General features: G+C 44.9%; 1 protein-coding gene across 4 annotated transcripts in view; it reads left to right on the forward strand.

Annotated features, from left to right (window-relative positions):
* Positions 1–12,274, forward strand: part of SLC2A9 (solute carrier family 2 member 9) — a 241,514-nt gene that overhangs the window by 92,684 nt on the left and 136,556 nt on the right. For all 4 annotated transcript variants that reach the window (XR_010601572.1, XM_024106864.3, XM_024106865.3 and 1 more), the window contains one exon: positions 582–680. Coding sequence is in view for 3 of the 4 variants with exons in the window: in XM_024106864.3 (XP_023962632.2) it covers positions 582–680 (99 nt within the window). In the remaining variant the exon portion in view is untranslated. The remainder of the gene's footprint in view (positions 1–581; positions 681–12,274) is intronic.

A 12,274-nucleotide genomic window follows, 5' to 3' on the forward strand; every position in this document is an offset into this window, starting at 1 on the left:
AAAAGTCTCCAGGACCAAAGGAATGTATTGGAAGTGCAGTAATAATACCAAGCTCTTATATAGCACTTTTCATCAGTAGATTGCCAACCCTTCACAAGTGAGCTCAGTATCATCATCCACATTTTTCAGGGTACTGTCAGCCAGCAGCTGAGCCGAGGTCTCTCCTGAGCCCCAGGCCACTCTTTTAGTCACTAGGCCATACTTTTTCTGTACTCAAGAATAAAACTCTCTTCTGGACCTGGGTTAGGTTCTGCAGCCAATCTGCATCCAAGGTGATTGAGGTTTCTGTTGAATGCAGCTTTTAATTTTTAACATCCGCTACAGTAAATAGTAAAATAACATGTGCAGTAAAAACGTGCACATTGCAAGATTTTTGAATTAATCTGATTTAAAAATATATGTATAAATGTGACAGCTTCATATCAACATTCATTTTGGTTGAATTACAAGAGAGAATATGTTTCCAAGCTGTTCCCCTTTGTCTTGAGGATGTACTTGATTGTCTGCAAGACACTGCCATTAATAATTATAACTGTATCTTAAAAAGTAAACTGATGATTCCTAAATTATTTTCTTTTCAGGACTGGTCTGGGAGCCTTATTATTGCCTCTTTAGCTGGAGCTTTTGGGTCTTCATTTCTTTATGGTTACAATCTCTCTGTAGTGAATGCACCAACAGTGGTAAGTGACTGAAAGCTTTTAAAATCTAATTCCAGTAGAGGGTGATGTTGTCCAAAAATTACACAAACTATTTGAAATACTTGTTTGTAAGACTTTTTGTATAGTGGGAGAGAAAAGAGATATAATAACTTCTGTAAGACTTTTGTTCTCTATAACTAGATTTTTGTAATCTTTTGTTTGTTTCTTTCTCCCATAAAGTCACAGTGTAGTTCAAATATTTGTCATGAAAACTAAGTGTTCCTTTTGAAATCCGTAGTTTCATTTCATATGAGTTTGTTCTGTGTGGTAAAATAATTCCAGTAGCATGCTTTTAAGTACTAAGTATACACAGCTATATACCTACTTTTGATCACATTGTTCTGTTCTTAAGAATTGTAGAGCATTCTGTTCTCACAGTTAGATAATAGAATTTGTTCTTGCTCTTCCTTCTACTGGGGCCATTCTATTGCATTTCATACTGTACCTTGTTTATGGTCCATGTAGTGAAACTGCTATGTTGGCCATTTACCAACTGCTACAGTAAGTTCTGCTGATGGAATATATGATAAGAATGGAATATTATGAAATGATCTATAGTATTTTTTGGAATTTTATTCTGAATACTATTACAAATTAAGGTTTAAATGCTTTGTTCAAAGTGCACTCATCATTAATTGGTCTATACGCTTATTTTTTTTCTATCACAAAATAAGAATTAGGGAACAGTGAATGAAATTGAAAGTGACAAATTTTAAAGACCTTTTGTATAATTTATAATTAACCAGTGGAATTCATTGCCAGAAGAGATCGTTGACACCAGTGGTTCCAGGTCTTACTGGAATTAATGGACGTTTTCCCGCTTAATTCAGTGGGGCCTGGTTTTTACCCCAAGAGCTTAATCAGATTCAGCGGATATGATATTTACATGTATAATGAGAATGTTCTCTGTTACTGGATAGGGTAATAAATTGAAAGAATATAGATCCTCATGCTTCACAGCATAAGCAAATCATTAACCCATAAGGTTAGGAAGAAACTTGTACCATAGGAAAGCTTTTTCCATAAGTTTCTAGGAACTTCCTCCGAAGCAGCAAGTACTGGCCACTGTCAGAAAGAGGACTAGATAGACCATGTCTGATCAGTTATGATCTATGGGCATGGCTACACTTGCAGATGTAGAGCGTTTTGAGTTAAACCAGCCTTCATAGAGCGCAGTAGGGAAAGCGCTGCAGTCTGTCCACACTGACCACTGCCAGTGCACTGGCATGGCCACATTAGCAGCTCTTGCAATGGCCACAGAGAGCAGTGCTTTGTGGTAGCTATCCCAGCATGCAAGTGGCTGCAATGTACTTTTCAAATGGGGGGTGGGTGGGGTGTGACAGGGAGTGTATTGTATGTATGTGGAGGGAGAGTGAGTGGGTTTTTGGGGGGCTGAGAGCATGTCAGCATACTGTCTTGTAAGTTCAGACAGTAGCAGACCTCCCCCTCTCCCCCCCGCCTCTCTCTCTCTCACACACAGCATTCCACAGTAATGGTTGCTTTGTCTCACAGCAGATAAGCATGCCGGCTGTCAAATGGAGCTTTCAAAGGGCATATCCAAAACAATGACAAGAGTGGCCACTTGACTTCAGGGCATTATGGGATGTTTCCGGAGGCTGATCAGAGCGCAGTAATGCAACACCTCATTCATACTGACACTGGGGTGCTCCAGCGAGGGCGCATCAAACGTTATTCTACTTGCCCAGGTGGAATACCAGGAGTGCTCTAGCCATGGAGTCAGAGCGCTCTACGTGCCTTGTCAATGTGGATGGGTAGTGAGCTAGTGCGCCCAGGGCTCCTTTAATACGCTCTAACTCGCACGTGTAGCCAAGCCCTACATGTTTGATCCATTATGGCATTTTCTGTACGCCTCTTCAGCTTGTGATCTTGGTAGATCTCATAAAATGAACTTTGGGAAAGTTCAGTACTTGGATAGGAAGTTACTTAGGAAACTGAGGTGCTGCAAGTACTAGTGATGGTGATACTTTTTTCCCTCTGAATAAATATTGTCCTAAAATGGTGTAAGGGGCCAATCTGAGCTTAGAAGTCCCAACTCTCAGCTGAAGCACAAAACAGGTTGCCTAATAGTTAGAAATTGTTTTTGCAGGAGTAGAAGTAAGTGTCTGTGTGTGTGTGTGTGTGAGAGAGAGAGAGAGAGAGGGGCAGCTGTTTGATAGCTGCACACATGAGGCTTGTAATGTGACAATTAGTCATAGTGGAGTTGTATTTATTATGCAGCTTTGACCTCCTCACTTGTACTCTGCTCCCCAGTGCAATCTATTACATGGTTCAAAAGCAGATGCTGCCAGTGCTGCTTATTTAGAGCAAGATTGTGCCATTCTTATTTACATTGTTGTACCTCATTATGGACTACAGAGAGGTTTTTACCACAAGCCCTGAGTAAAGGTGTCAATATGTAGGTACGTTGCCCCAGGAGCAGAACCACAACCTGCCTTCTGGTTCCCTTCTCAGTCTGGGGAGGAAAGCAATCCCTAGCACAGATCACTTTCCTGCCTGTGCCGGCTCAGCTGTACATGCCAGTGCTTTGGGAAAAGGGTCAGTGTGTCCTGGTGTGCCTAGGGCAGCCCTTGCTGGAAATGCCAAGGTCAAGGCAGGCTGCAAAAGGGAGAGCAGATAGTCCCAAGACTGACTGGGTAACACTGAACTGTTAAACTCCCCAACCAGTCCCAAACTGTACTTCTGATCCCCCACACTGGTTATCAAAAAGCAAAAAAGAAATCACACAGCCCCCTTTATTGCATTCCAGTTCTCTGGCTCCCAATCAGCACTTAGGTCCAGTACAGTGAGAAGTTATTTAAAAAACGCTGCTCATATATACAAAATGTTCTTCTGACCCCAAAGGGTCAGCCACGTCATCAGATCCGTATAGGTTTGCATCTTACCCAAAATACCACACTGCCAGCCAATCCTTTAGTGCCTAAAACTAAAGGTTTATAATAAAGAAAAAAGAAAGAACAAGAAGAGAGATGTTAAATGGTAAAACAGTCACATACATACAAAGATTTCAAAATCCATCAAGTTCCTAGCAGTACTGGTGAATTTGCTGGCTTGAACACATCCACAGTTTGGATGGGTCATTCAGTCCTTTGTTCAGAGCTTCATTTGTAGAAAGGTTACTCCAGAGGTAAGAAGCAGGAATGGAGAAGATGCAGCTTCCTTTTATAGTCTTTTACCATGCAGCTTGATTTCCTTTGTTCCAAACACAAGCAGCCCAGCACATGGCCTGGAAGCCTTAGACCGTTCTGTCCATAGGCATGCCCCTGCATGCCTTACTGAGTAATAAGTTGTATCCCTTGCCTTCTCAATGGGTCAATTGTATAGCTGATGTAAGGGTAGGCAGTGCTAATGCCAATCTATCTGGGGGTGTCACCCAGATGCACAGCACAAACAGACATACCATACATATAACTTACAATACAAAGATGATACAAACACACAAACGAGATTATTATACCTGACAAATTATAACATTTTTGCAGATACCTTACGCGGCATATCTGGCATAACTCACTGCAGTTTTACAACATTGGTATTCATAATATCCTAAAGTGCCCCCCAAATTCCATATAACATCGCAGGTAGAGTCAAGACTTTGCTCATGCCCTGCCCCTGTTGTTCACTTTTTGCCTGTATGCATGGGAAGGGGACTAGCAGCCAGGCAGAAGCTGGTCTCCACCCTGCACAGGGGAAGTAGATATCTTATTCCCCATGATTCTCTGTGAGCAGACCCTTTGGAACCAGAACTGGTTGCAAATTTTCCAATGGAAACAGAACCTCATACTGCAGCTTTCAGGGCTCCCAGGGTCTGCTGTTCCAGGGCAGCCTTCCTATACAGACTACCCTGGGTCGGGGATAACAAGGCTTCCAGTTCCCTGAGCCAGCTGGTTCCCTGTCCAGCCACCACTGGGGTCTGGAGAGCATAATTAGTTTAGGAAACACCATGGGTGGGATCCACAAAAGCACTTAGGGAAGCACCTAAGTCCCTTTGGTTCCATTGTGATCCACGAAACTCACGCTGAACTGTGTAGGTGTCTAAACTCACTTGGCACTTAACTTTTTTTTTTCCTGGTTAAAAGTTCCCCCAGCACATACGTTTCTGCCTCCCGGCATTCACACTGCTGCCTCCCTCTAGGTGTCCGGATGCCTATTTCCTGCCTAAGGCCCAGAGCGATTCACAAACCAGGGGAAAACAGGCATTCAGCCACGTAAGCCATGTGCCGGGCCCAGTACGGTAGTTGCCCTATTAGCACATCTACTAGATTGGGTCCCATTCAAAATCCAGCCATAGGAGGTGATGCCCTCCTTATAAAGTTATGGGAGACCTAGATTGAATTCCCCCCTCCCTAGCAGAGGAGGAGACAGAATTTGAATAGGGGTCTCCCATACCTCTCAGGAGAGTGTTCTAACCACTGGGTTATGGAATATGCAGTTGTGCAGTTCGTTCAGTCTCTCCTGTTAAAGCTGTTCCACTGTGGATAAATACTTAAAGAACTGTTAGGCCAGAGAGCAGGAGAGGATTGGAATGACTGTAGTCCAGTGGTTAGGGAACCCACCTGTGAGTCAGGAGACTCAGGGTCCACTCCCCCTGCTCCAATCACTCTTTCATTAGTTATCTACAGTGCAACAGCTTCAGTAGAAGAGAGTGAGGGAGAATATTCCATAGTTTAGGGGTTAGAGCACTCTCTGAAGGGTGGAAGGCCCCTTTGTCAGAGAAGGGGGAATTGAACTCTGGTCTCTCACAGCCCAGGTGATTGCTCTAACCACTGGGCTAAAAGTCATAAGTTGGGCACCAGCTCCTTTGTGTGGAGTGAAACAGGCGCTCAACTCATTCCAGCAAGAAACTCCTTAGAGGCCTAAGCCACCTGACTCCAGGTACCGGATACGGATTTGTGGCTCGCCAGCAGAACTGGATGGCCTTCCTGCAAGCTGGACTTCGGTGCCCATCTCTGAGAGAGTGATGGGGCTTAGCATACACCTTTGGCATCTCCTATTAGTTAGTTTAGGCATCTCCCAGACACCTAGCTTGCTGGTTTCTGTGCATTGCATTCTTAGATGCCTATCTCTCTTCATTCATTGCATAGGGAACCTAGGTGTGTAACTTGGCTTTGTGGATCATAGTGTTCCTGGATTTTGTAGGCGTCTAAAAGTTAGGTGCCATGCCTGACACTCAGCATTGCAACGCCTGCGGCCCTTCATCGGTCCCCACCCCATGTGTCAGTGTTTCCAAAATGAAAAATGTTCTGAATATCCAGTTCCCGAGTTTCAGCCAGCTCTAACTGGGACTCCCTGTGGGGTAAGGTACTACTTAGCGTGACTAAAGGGCCCTGAATGAATTAGATGTTCTTGTTAATAATTAGCACCTTTTTATAGGGCTGTAGATCTTACAAGTGCTGTACATACATTTGGTAAGCTAACAAATTGAGGTGCTGAGTCAGTAAACTTGGGTGAGCAACTGAACTGCTTTGGTTGTTTGCAGCCTGACTCTGCATACTGCTGAGCCCCTGCTGTGATGTGCTGAGCACCCTCCGTGCCTGTTCATTTCAATGAAAGTCTCATTGATGTCCAGCATCTCACAAGAGGTGCCCAGCACTCGGCAGGATCAGCCCCCTCATTAAGATACAACTGAAGAAAGGAGGTACTGTATGGGGAGGTAGCAGGTAATAAAAACCTGGACAATATAACTGTTGATAAAAAATGGATACTTAGGAAATTGGATCTATACAGATCATATGTCTTCTCATAACAGAAGAACTAGGAGTCACCAAATGAAATTAGGCAGCAGGTTTAAAACAAACAAAAGGAAGTATTTTTTCACACAACACACAGTCAACCTTTGGAACTTCTTGCCAGAGGATGTTGTGAAGGCCAAGACTATGACAGGGTTTAAAAAAAGAACTAGATAAGTTCATGGAGGCTAGGTCCATCAGTTGCTATTAGCCAGGATGGACAGAGATGGTGTCCCTAGCCTCTGTTTGCCAGAAGCTGGGAATGGATGACAGGGGATGGGTCACTTGGTGATTACCTGTTCTGTTCATTCCCTTTGGGGCATCTGGCATTGGCCACTGTCAGAAGACAGGATACTGGGCTAGATGGACGTTTGGTCTGACCCCCCAGTATGGCTGTTCTTATGTTCTCATGGAACCATATGTGGGAAATCGATCCAAAGCGGATTCAAAACAACTGGCTATCAGGTCTTCCCAGGACAACCTTCAAGGAGAATATACAAATACAATTTTCTATCAGTTTGTTCAAGAATGTACTATCTCATCAAACAGGAGGACCCCACCCCGCACCCCCAGGGCCTGATTGCAAGTCTTACTCATGCTAACAAGCAGCAATGCAAGTAATCCCACTGGAAATGCATCAGCCTGGCTTCCATCTTGCTGCAAGAGGGAAAGAAAATGCACTCATCCTTTTGCTGGTGCAGCTGACTTCCTCCGCCATGCCAACTCAGCTGTACTGGCTGGTGCATTGGAACTGGGACTTGCCCACTCACCGTCATAGGAGAGGAGTAGCAGCCTAGCAACAGTTGTTCTTAGTCCTACACAATGTATGACTATGTGGATAATCCACACAGGACAATAAGGGGTCTCTTTGGACTCTCTTAGTCCTCTGCACACGTGCGCAGCCCTATATTTGGCTGTAGTGGGGTGACGACTCACCCGGTGGCGCCTTCTGCTGGTCGTCCAGGGAATTAGCTCGCCAGCCTCCAGAGCGCCCTCTGCATGCCAGTGTCTCACCTTGCTGCTGGCCCCGGTGTCCCTCCCGGACCCCAGTACCCCTTCTCTCGGGATTCTGCCCCCTGCAGTACTCCACAGTCTCGCTGGGTCTCCCCTCCCCAGGGAACCCCCAACCCCTTATCCCCACCTCACCTCAGTCTGTGGCTACTGCCAGTCACCATCAAGCCCCCGCTCACTGGGGCGGACTGCAGTATAATTGCCATTCATCATCAGCAAGGAGCGTCTGGACCTGCTGCCTCTGCCTACACTTAGGCTGCTCCTCTGCAACCCCAGTACCTTCTCAACTTTTAAGAGGGCCTGCAGCCTGGGGGCTTTCCAGGCCAGAGCTCCCCAGTTCCTCTTGCCTGTCCCAAGCCCTGCTCCACTTTAGGTACCATGCTCAGCAGCCAGGCCCACCCCTCTCAATATCCAGAGAGAGACTGTCTAGCTCTAGCTCTAGCCTAGCAACCCCTTTATAGGGCCAGCTGCGGCCTGATTGGGGCGTGGCCCCATCTGAGGCTGCTTCCCCAATCAGCCTTTCCCCAGCCACAGCCCTCTCCAGGGCTGTTTTTGATCCCTCCGGGCAGGAACGGGGTGACCACCCTGCTACAGTGGCAATGACATAAATCATGACGTATACAAAATCATGAGTGATGTGGAGAAAGTGGATAAGGAAAGTTATTTACTTATTCCCATAATACAAGAACTAGGGGTCACCACATGAAATTAATAGGCAGCAGGTTTAAAACAAATAAAAGGAAGTTCTTCTTCACGCGGCGCACAGTCAACTTGTGGAACTCCTTACCTGAGGAGGTTGTTTAAAAGAGAACTGGATAAATTCATCGTGGTTAAGTCCATTAATGGCTATTAGCCAGGATGGGTAAGGAATGGTGTCCCTAACCTCTGTTTGTCAGAGGTGGAGATGGATGGCAGGAGAGAGAGCACTTGATCATTGCCTGTTAGGTTCACTCCTTCTGAGGCACCTGGCATTGGTCACTGTCGGTAGACAGGATACTGGGCTAGATGGACCTTTGGTCTGACCCGGTACAGCCGTTCTTATGACGGAACTCTCTCCAAAAACAATTGGGAAAGTTTGAGATTAACAGTTTGGCTGGGTGTAAATCAAAGACCCGTGTTCTTCTGGACTTCTTTTCATTCAGTGCACAGATTGCACTTTTGAGTGAGGTCTCCGGGACGCCAATATAGCAGTGTACTTTGACCTCAGTCGCAGAAGTGAAAAATCTCTGCCCTTTATTACTACACGTTGTTTGTTTTCTTCCTGCAATAAATCAGATTTGATAGTGTCACCTTGTATCATTAATGTTAGAACTGCTGTAGACGTAGTTATAGATGATAACTTGGAACATCTACTCTGGCACCCATCACTGTAAGATCTGGAAGGCCTGTAACATTAAGAGCTAGATCATTTACCTTCTATGAGAAAGAACTCTTCTCCCTTCTGTTTGTAGCCTATTATTTTATTTAAAGTGAATTTAGTAATGTTGTATTACAGGGAGGCCTCGGAAGTCACTTACGACACTTTTCAATTGACTGCCCATTTTGCCCCTACAATGCTTGTTTCACCTTTATGACGCTTCATTTGCATAAAGTTTGCTTGAAATCACTTCCTGGTTGCGTTATACTGGAATGGAGCTGGAAGGGGTCGCTTCTGATTAGCTTATGGTATAGGGTCATTCACTGGTCATTTACTTATGTCAAGCATTTCTTAAGCCTCTGGCCTAATATGGCTAAGCTACAATCATACAGGCCTTAGCCTGAATGCCTTGCATTTCAGCCCTACTTACTTAGATACCTAATACTTAATTATCCCCCCTACCTACTGATTAATCTTATACTTTTATAATCCTACAATTTAACTCTTTTTAGCATACAATGATTATATATGACATAACATGTTAGGTAATCATAACATCACATAATAAATGAACAATAAACTAAAATCAGTGGTTACATGTTGGTTTATGCCACTTACTTATGGTCCTGGAGCCAGGGAAAAATTCCGCATAAAGGCTCCCCCGCATAAGAAGATGGCAGCCATTCTCTGGGAGGGTGCCGGAATGAAGTGCAGCAGAATGTTGTGGTGGTGTTAACCCAGAAGCGGGCAAACTTTTTGGCCTGAGGGCTGCATCGGGTTTCCGAAATTGTATGGAGGGCCGGTTAGGGGAGGCTGTGCCTCCCCAAACAGCCAGGTGTGGCCCAGCCCCTGCCCCCTAACCGACCCCCCCTATCAGCCCCCACCAGGACCCCTACCCCATCCACCCCCCGCTCTCTGTCCCCTGACCACCTCCTGGGCCCCCCACCCCTAACTGCCCCCTGCCGTCCCATCCAACCCCCCCTTCCTGGCTGCCCCCTCCGCCCCATCCAACCACCTCTTCTCCCTGGCTGCCCCCAGACCCCCCTGCTCCTAACTGCCCCCCACCACCCCATCCAACCCCTCTCTCCTTCCTGACTGCCCCCCCCTGGACCCCTGCCCCATCCATCCTCCCTTCTCTCTGTCCCCTGACTGCCCCCTGAACCCCCACCCCTGACTGCCCCCTGCTGCCCCATCCAATCCCTCCTCTCATTCCTGACTGCTCCCCTGGGACCCCTGCTCCATCCACCCCGCTCCCTGACCACCCCCGGAATCCCTGCCCCTGACTGCCCCCCGCCGCCCCATCCAATCCCTCCTCTCCTTCCTGACTGCCCCCCCCTCCCGGGGACCCCTACCCCATCCAACCATCCCTTCTCCCTGACCGCCCCCGGAACCCCCGCCCCCATCCAATCCCCCTGTTCCCCACCCTCTGAAAACTTTTTTGTTAGACAAAATGATTGGAATGTTTGAGCTGAAAAAGGCTGTACCATTTGATTACCTAACCTGCCATATGAATCATCACTTTGAGCATTCTTTACAGTTGGCTGCTCCCACCGACTCTATCAGAACATTATTTAAACCATGATGGGCATTTACTCATGTGGTTTTTATTTCTCTCTAAGGTGGTAGAAAATCCTTTGAGATGTGGCAAACTTAAAACTAGATCATAGGTTTAATTGGTCTTAGTGGAGAACTCTGAGACTGAACTAACTTTGGTTTTACTAAGTTACATGATATTTCCAAAATTGAACAGGCCTAAACTATGGCACAAGTATAATTTCAGGTTACTTTGCATTTTATTACATACCCCCTAGTCTCTTTCCTTGGTAGTCTACTGGCAAGAGCTGATCTGAATTCTTTGTTCTCAGTCTTCTGAGTTCTCAGTGACACCTTCTACCCCATTTCCATTTACTGATGTTAACCGCTCTTGTCAGACACAAGCCCCAACCTGTATTTTTTCAGGAAGGATCTTTGCAATGCAAGCCATACTATTTTCATGTCCTCAAGGATCACATTTCTTTAAAGTGATGTGATGCTTATTAATAAGTTTCACATAACTCCTTTAACCAATTGTGTGGTTTACAACTCTTCCCAGCCCCCAAATTACATCAGCAATAGCAGTCCATAATATTCACAAACCCCACTCATCTGGAAACAGCATATTTCAATATAGGAGCATGCCTAATATCTTTTTTTTTTAAACCACTATAAGGTGCTAAAACACTAGGCATATGATTCAAATGCCACAAAATGCAGCTGTACTTGTATGGTACAGTAGCTGATTCTTGTAGAACTAGCTTAAATGCCTAGTGCTTATCTCTAGAATTCATTTCTTAGGAGTCCTTGCTCATTTAGCGAAGTGGTAAAGTGATTATTATTTGGACTGTGGCTACATCACACATGAAATAATAGATACTTTTGTTATTAAATGAGAAATTTCCTGCCTCATTCTACATCCCTGAACCTAATTCATAAAGCAGCTTTCAAAATTTGACTTTAGATTAGAAGGGGAAACGTTATAACTCAGTTATACAAGTGACAAATAGATCTTGACTTTAGCATTAAGTCAAACAGATGGGGTTGGGAAGGGGAGGCAGGAATTTGTTTTGCTTTATTGTTGACCAGCATGTGACCAGCAATTGCAAATTTTTGTAGCTTTTTATTTTTTCCTTAGGTTGCAATGAATCTGTTTCTCATGTCAATTCTTTAGGGGGTAGGAACTGTGATTTTTATTTTACGTTTGTGCAGGGCCAAGCTCAATAGGGCGCTGATCCTGTTTGAAATCTGGGTGCTACAATAACATGAATATCAAATACTAATGTTTAGCATCTCTTGGGATATTAATGTTTTGTTAAGGGCTATTATTTTGCCATGGAACAAGATATTTAAAAAAAAAACAAATTTTGGTTCAATCCTGGATTTGTGACTCATCTCCCATTATTAATGCAGAATGCTTTCAGTCCTATCTTGATCAGCTGGCATCTCTTGAGGTGGTGTAACCAAGGGTGAAGTAGAATATATTTTCACTCACTCTGTAGAACTACTGAGGACAGAAAGTCTGTTTTCCCACTGCAGGTGTATCGTGAGTAGGAGCAATGGGTCTCTTCTGTTTCTCTTTAGGAAGCTCAGGAAGTTAGCAGTTGGTTGCTGTCATCTTCCTCCTCCCCACATTGGGTTTCTTGGAAGGAAAATACAGTTTTCTTTGCCCCTCAGCAGGGATTCAGAACAGTAAGAAGAAGCATCACCGGTGTCTCAGGAAAAAATGGAAAGTCACAGAATTCATGACCCTCAAGTCCAAACAGCCGTAGGAATAAGGGACGTGAATTGATAGGTTCATATTAATTTCAGATTTCACTCAATGTATAGTAGCACAACTCATATAGAGAATTCTAATGTTTATCAACAAAATATCCCTAATTCAATTGTGCAGGTTTGTTATGAAAGGTTTCAGAGTAGCAGCCGTG

The sequence above is a fragment of the Chrysemys picta genome, chromosome 5 (assembly GCF_011386835.1).
Source record: "Chrysemys picta bellii isolate R12L10 chromosome 5, ASM1138683v2, whole genome shotgun sequence".
In the NCBI taxonomy this organism is placed as follows: Eukaryota; Metazoa; Chordata; order Testudines; family Emydidae; genus Chrysemys; species Chrysemys picta.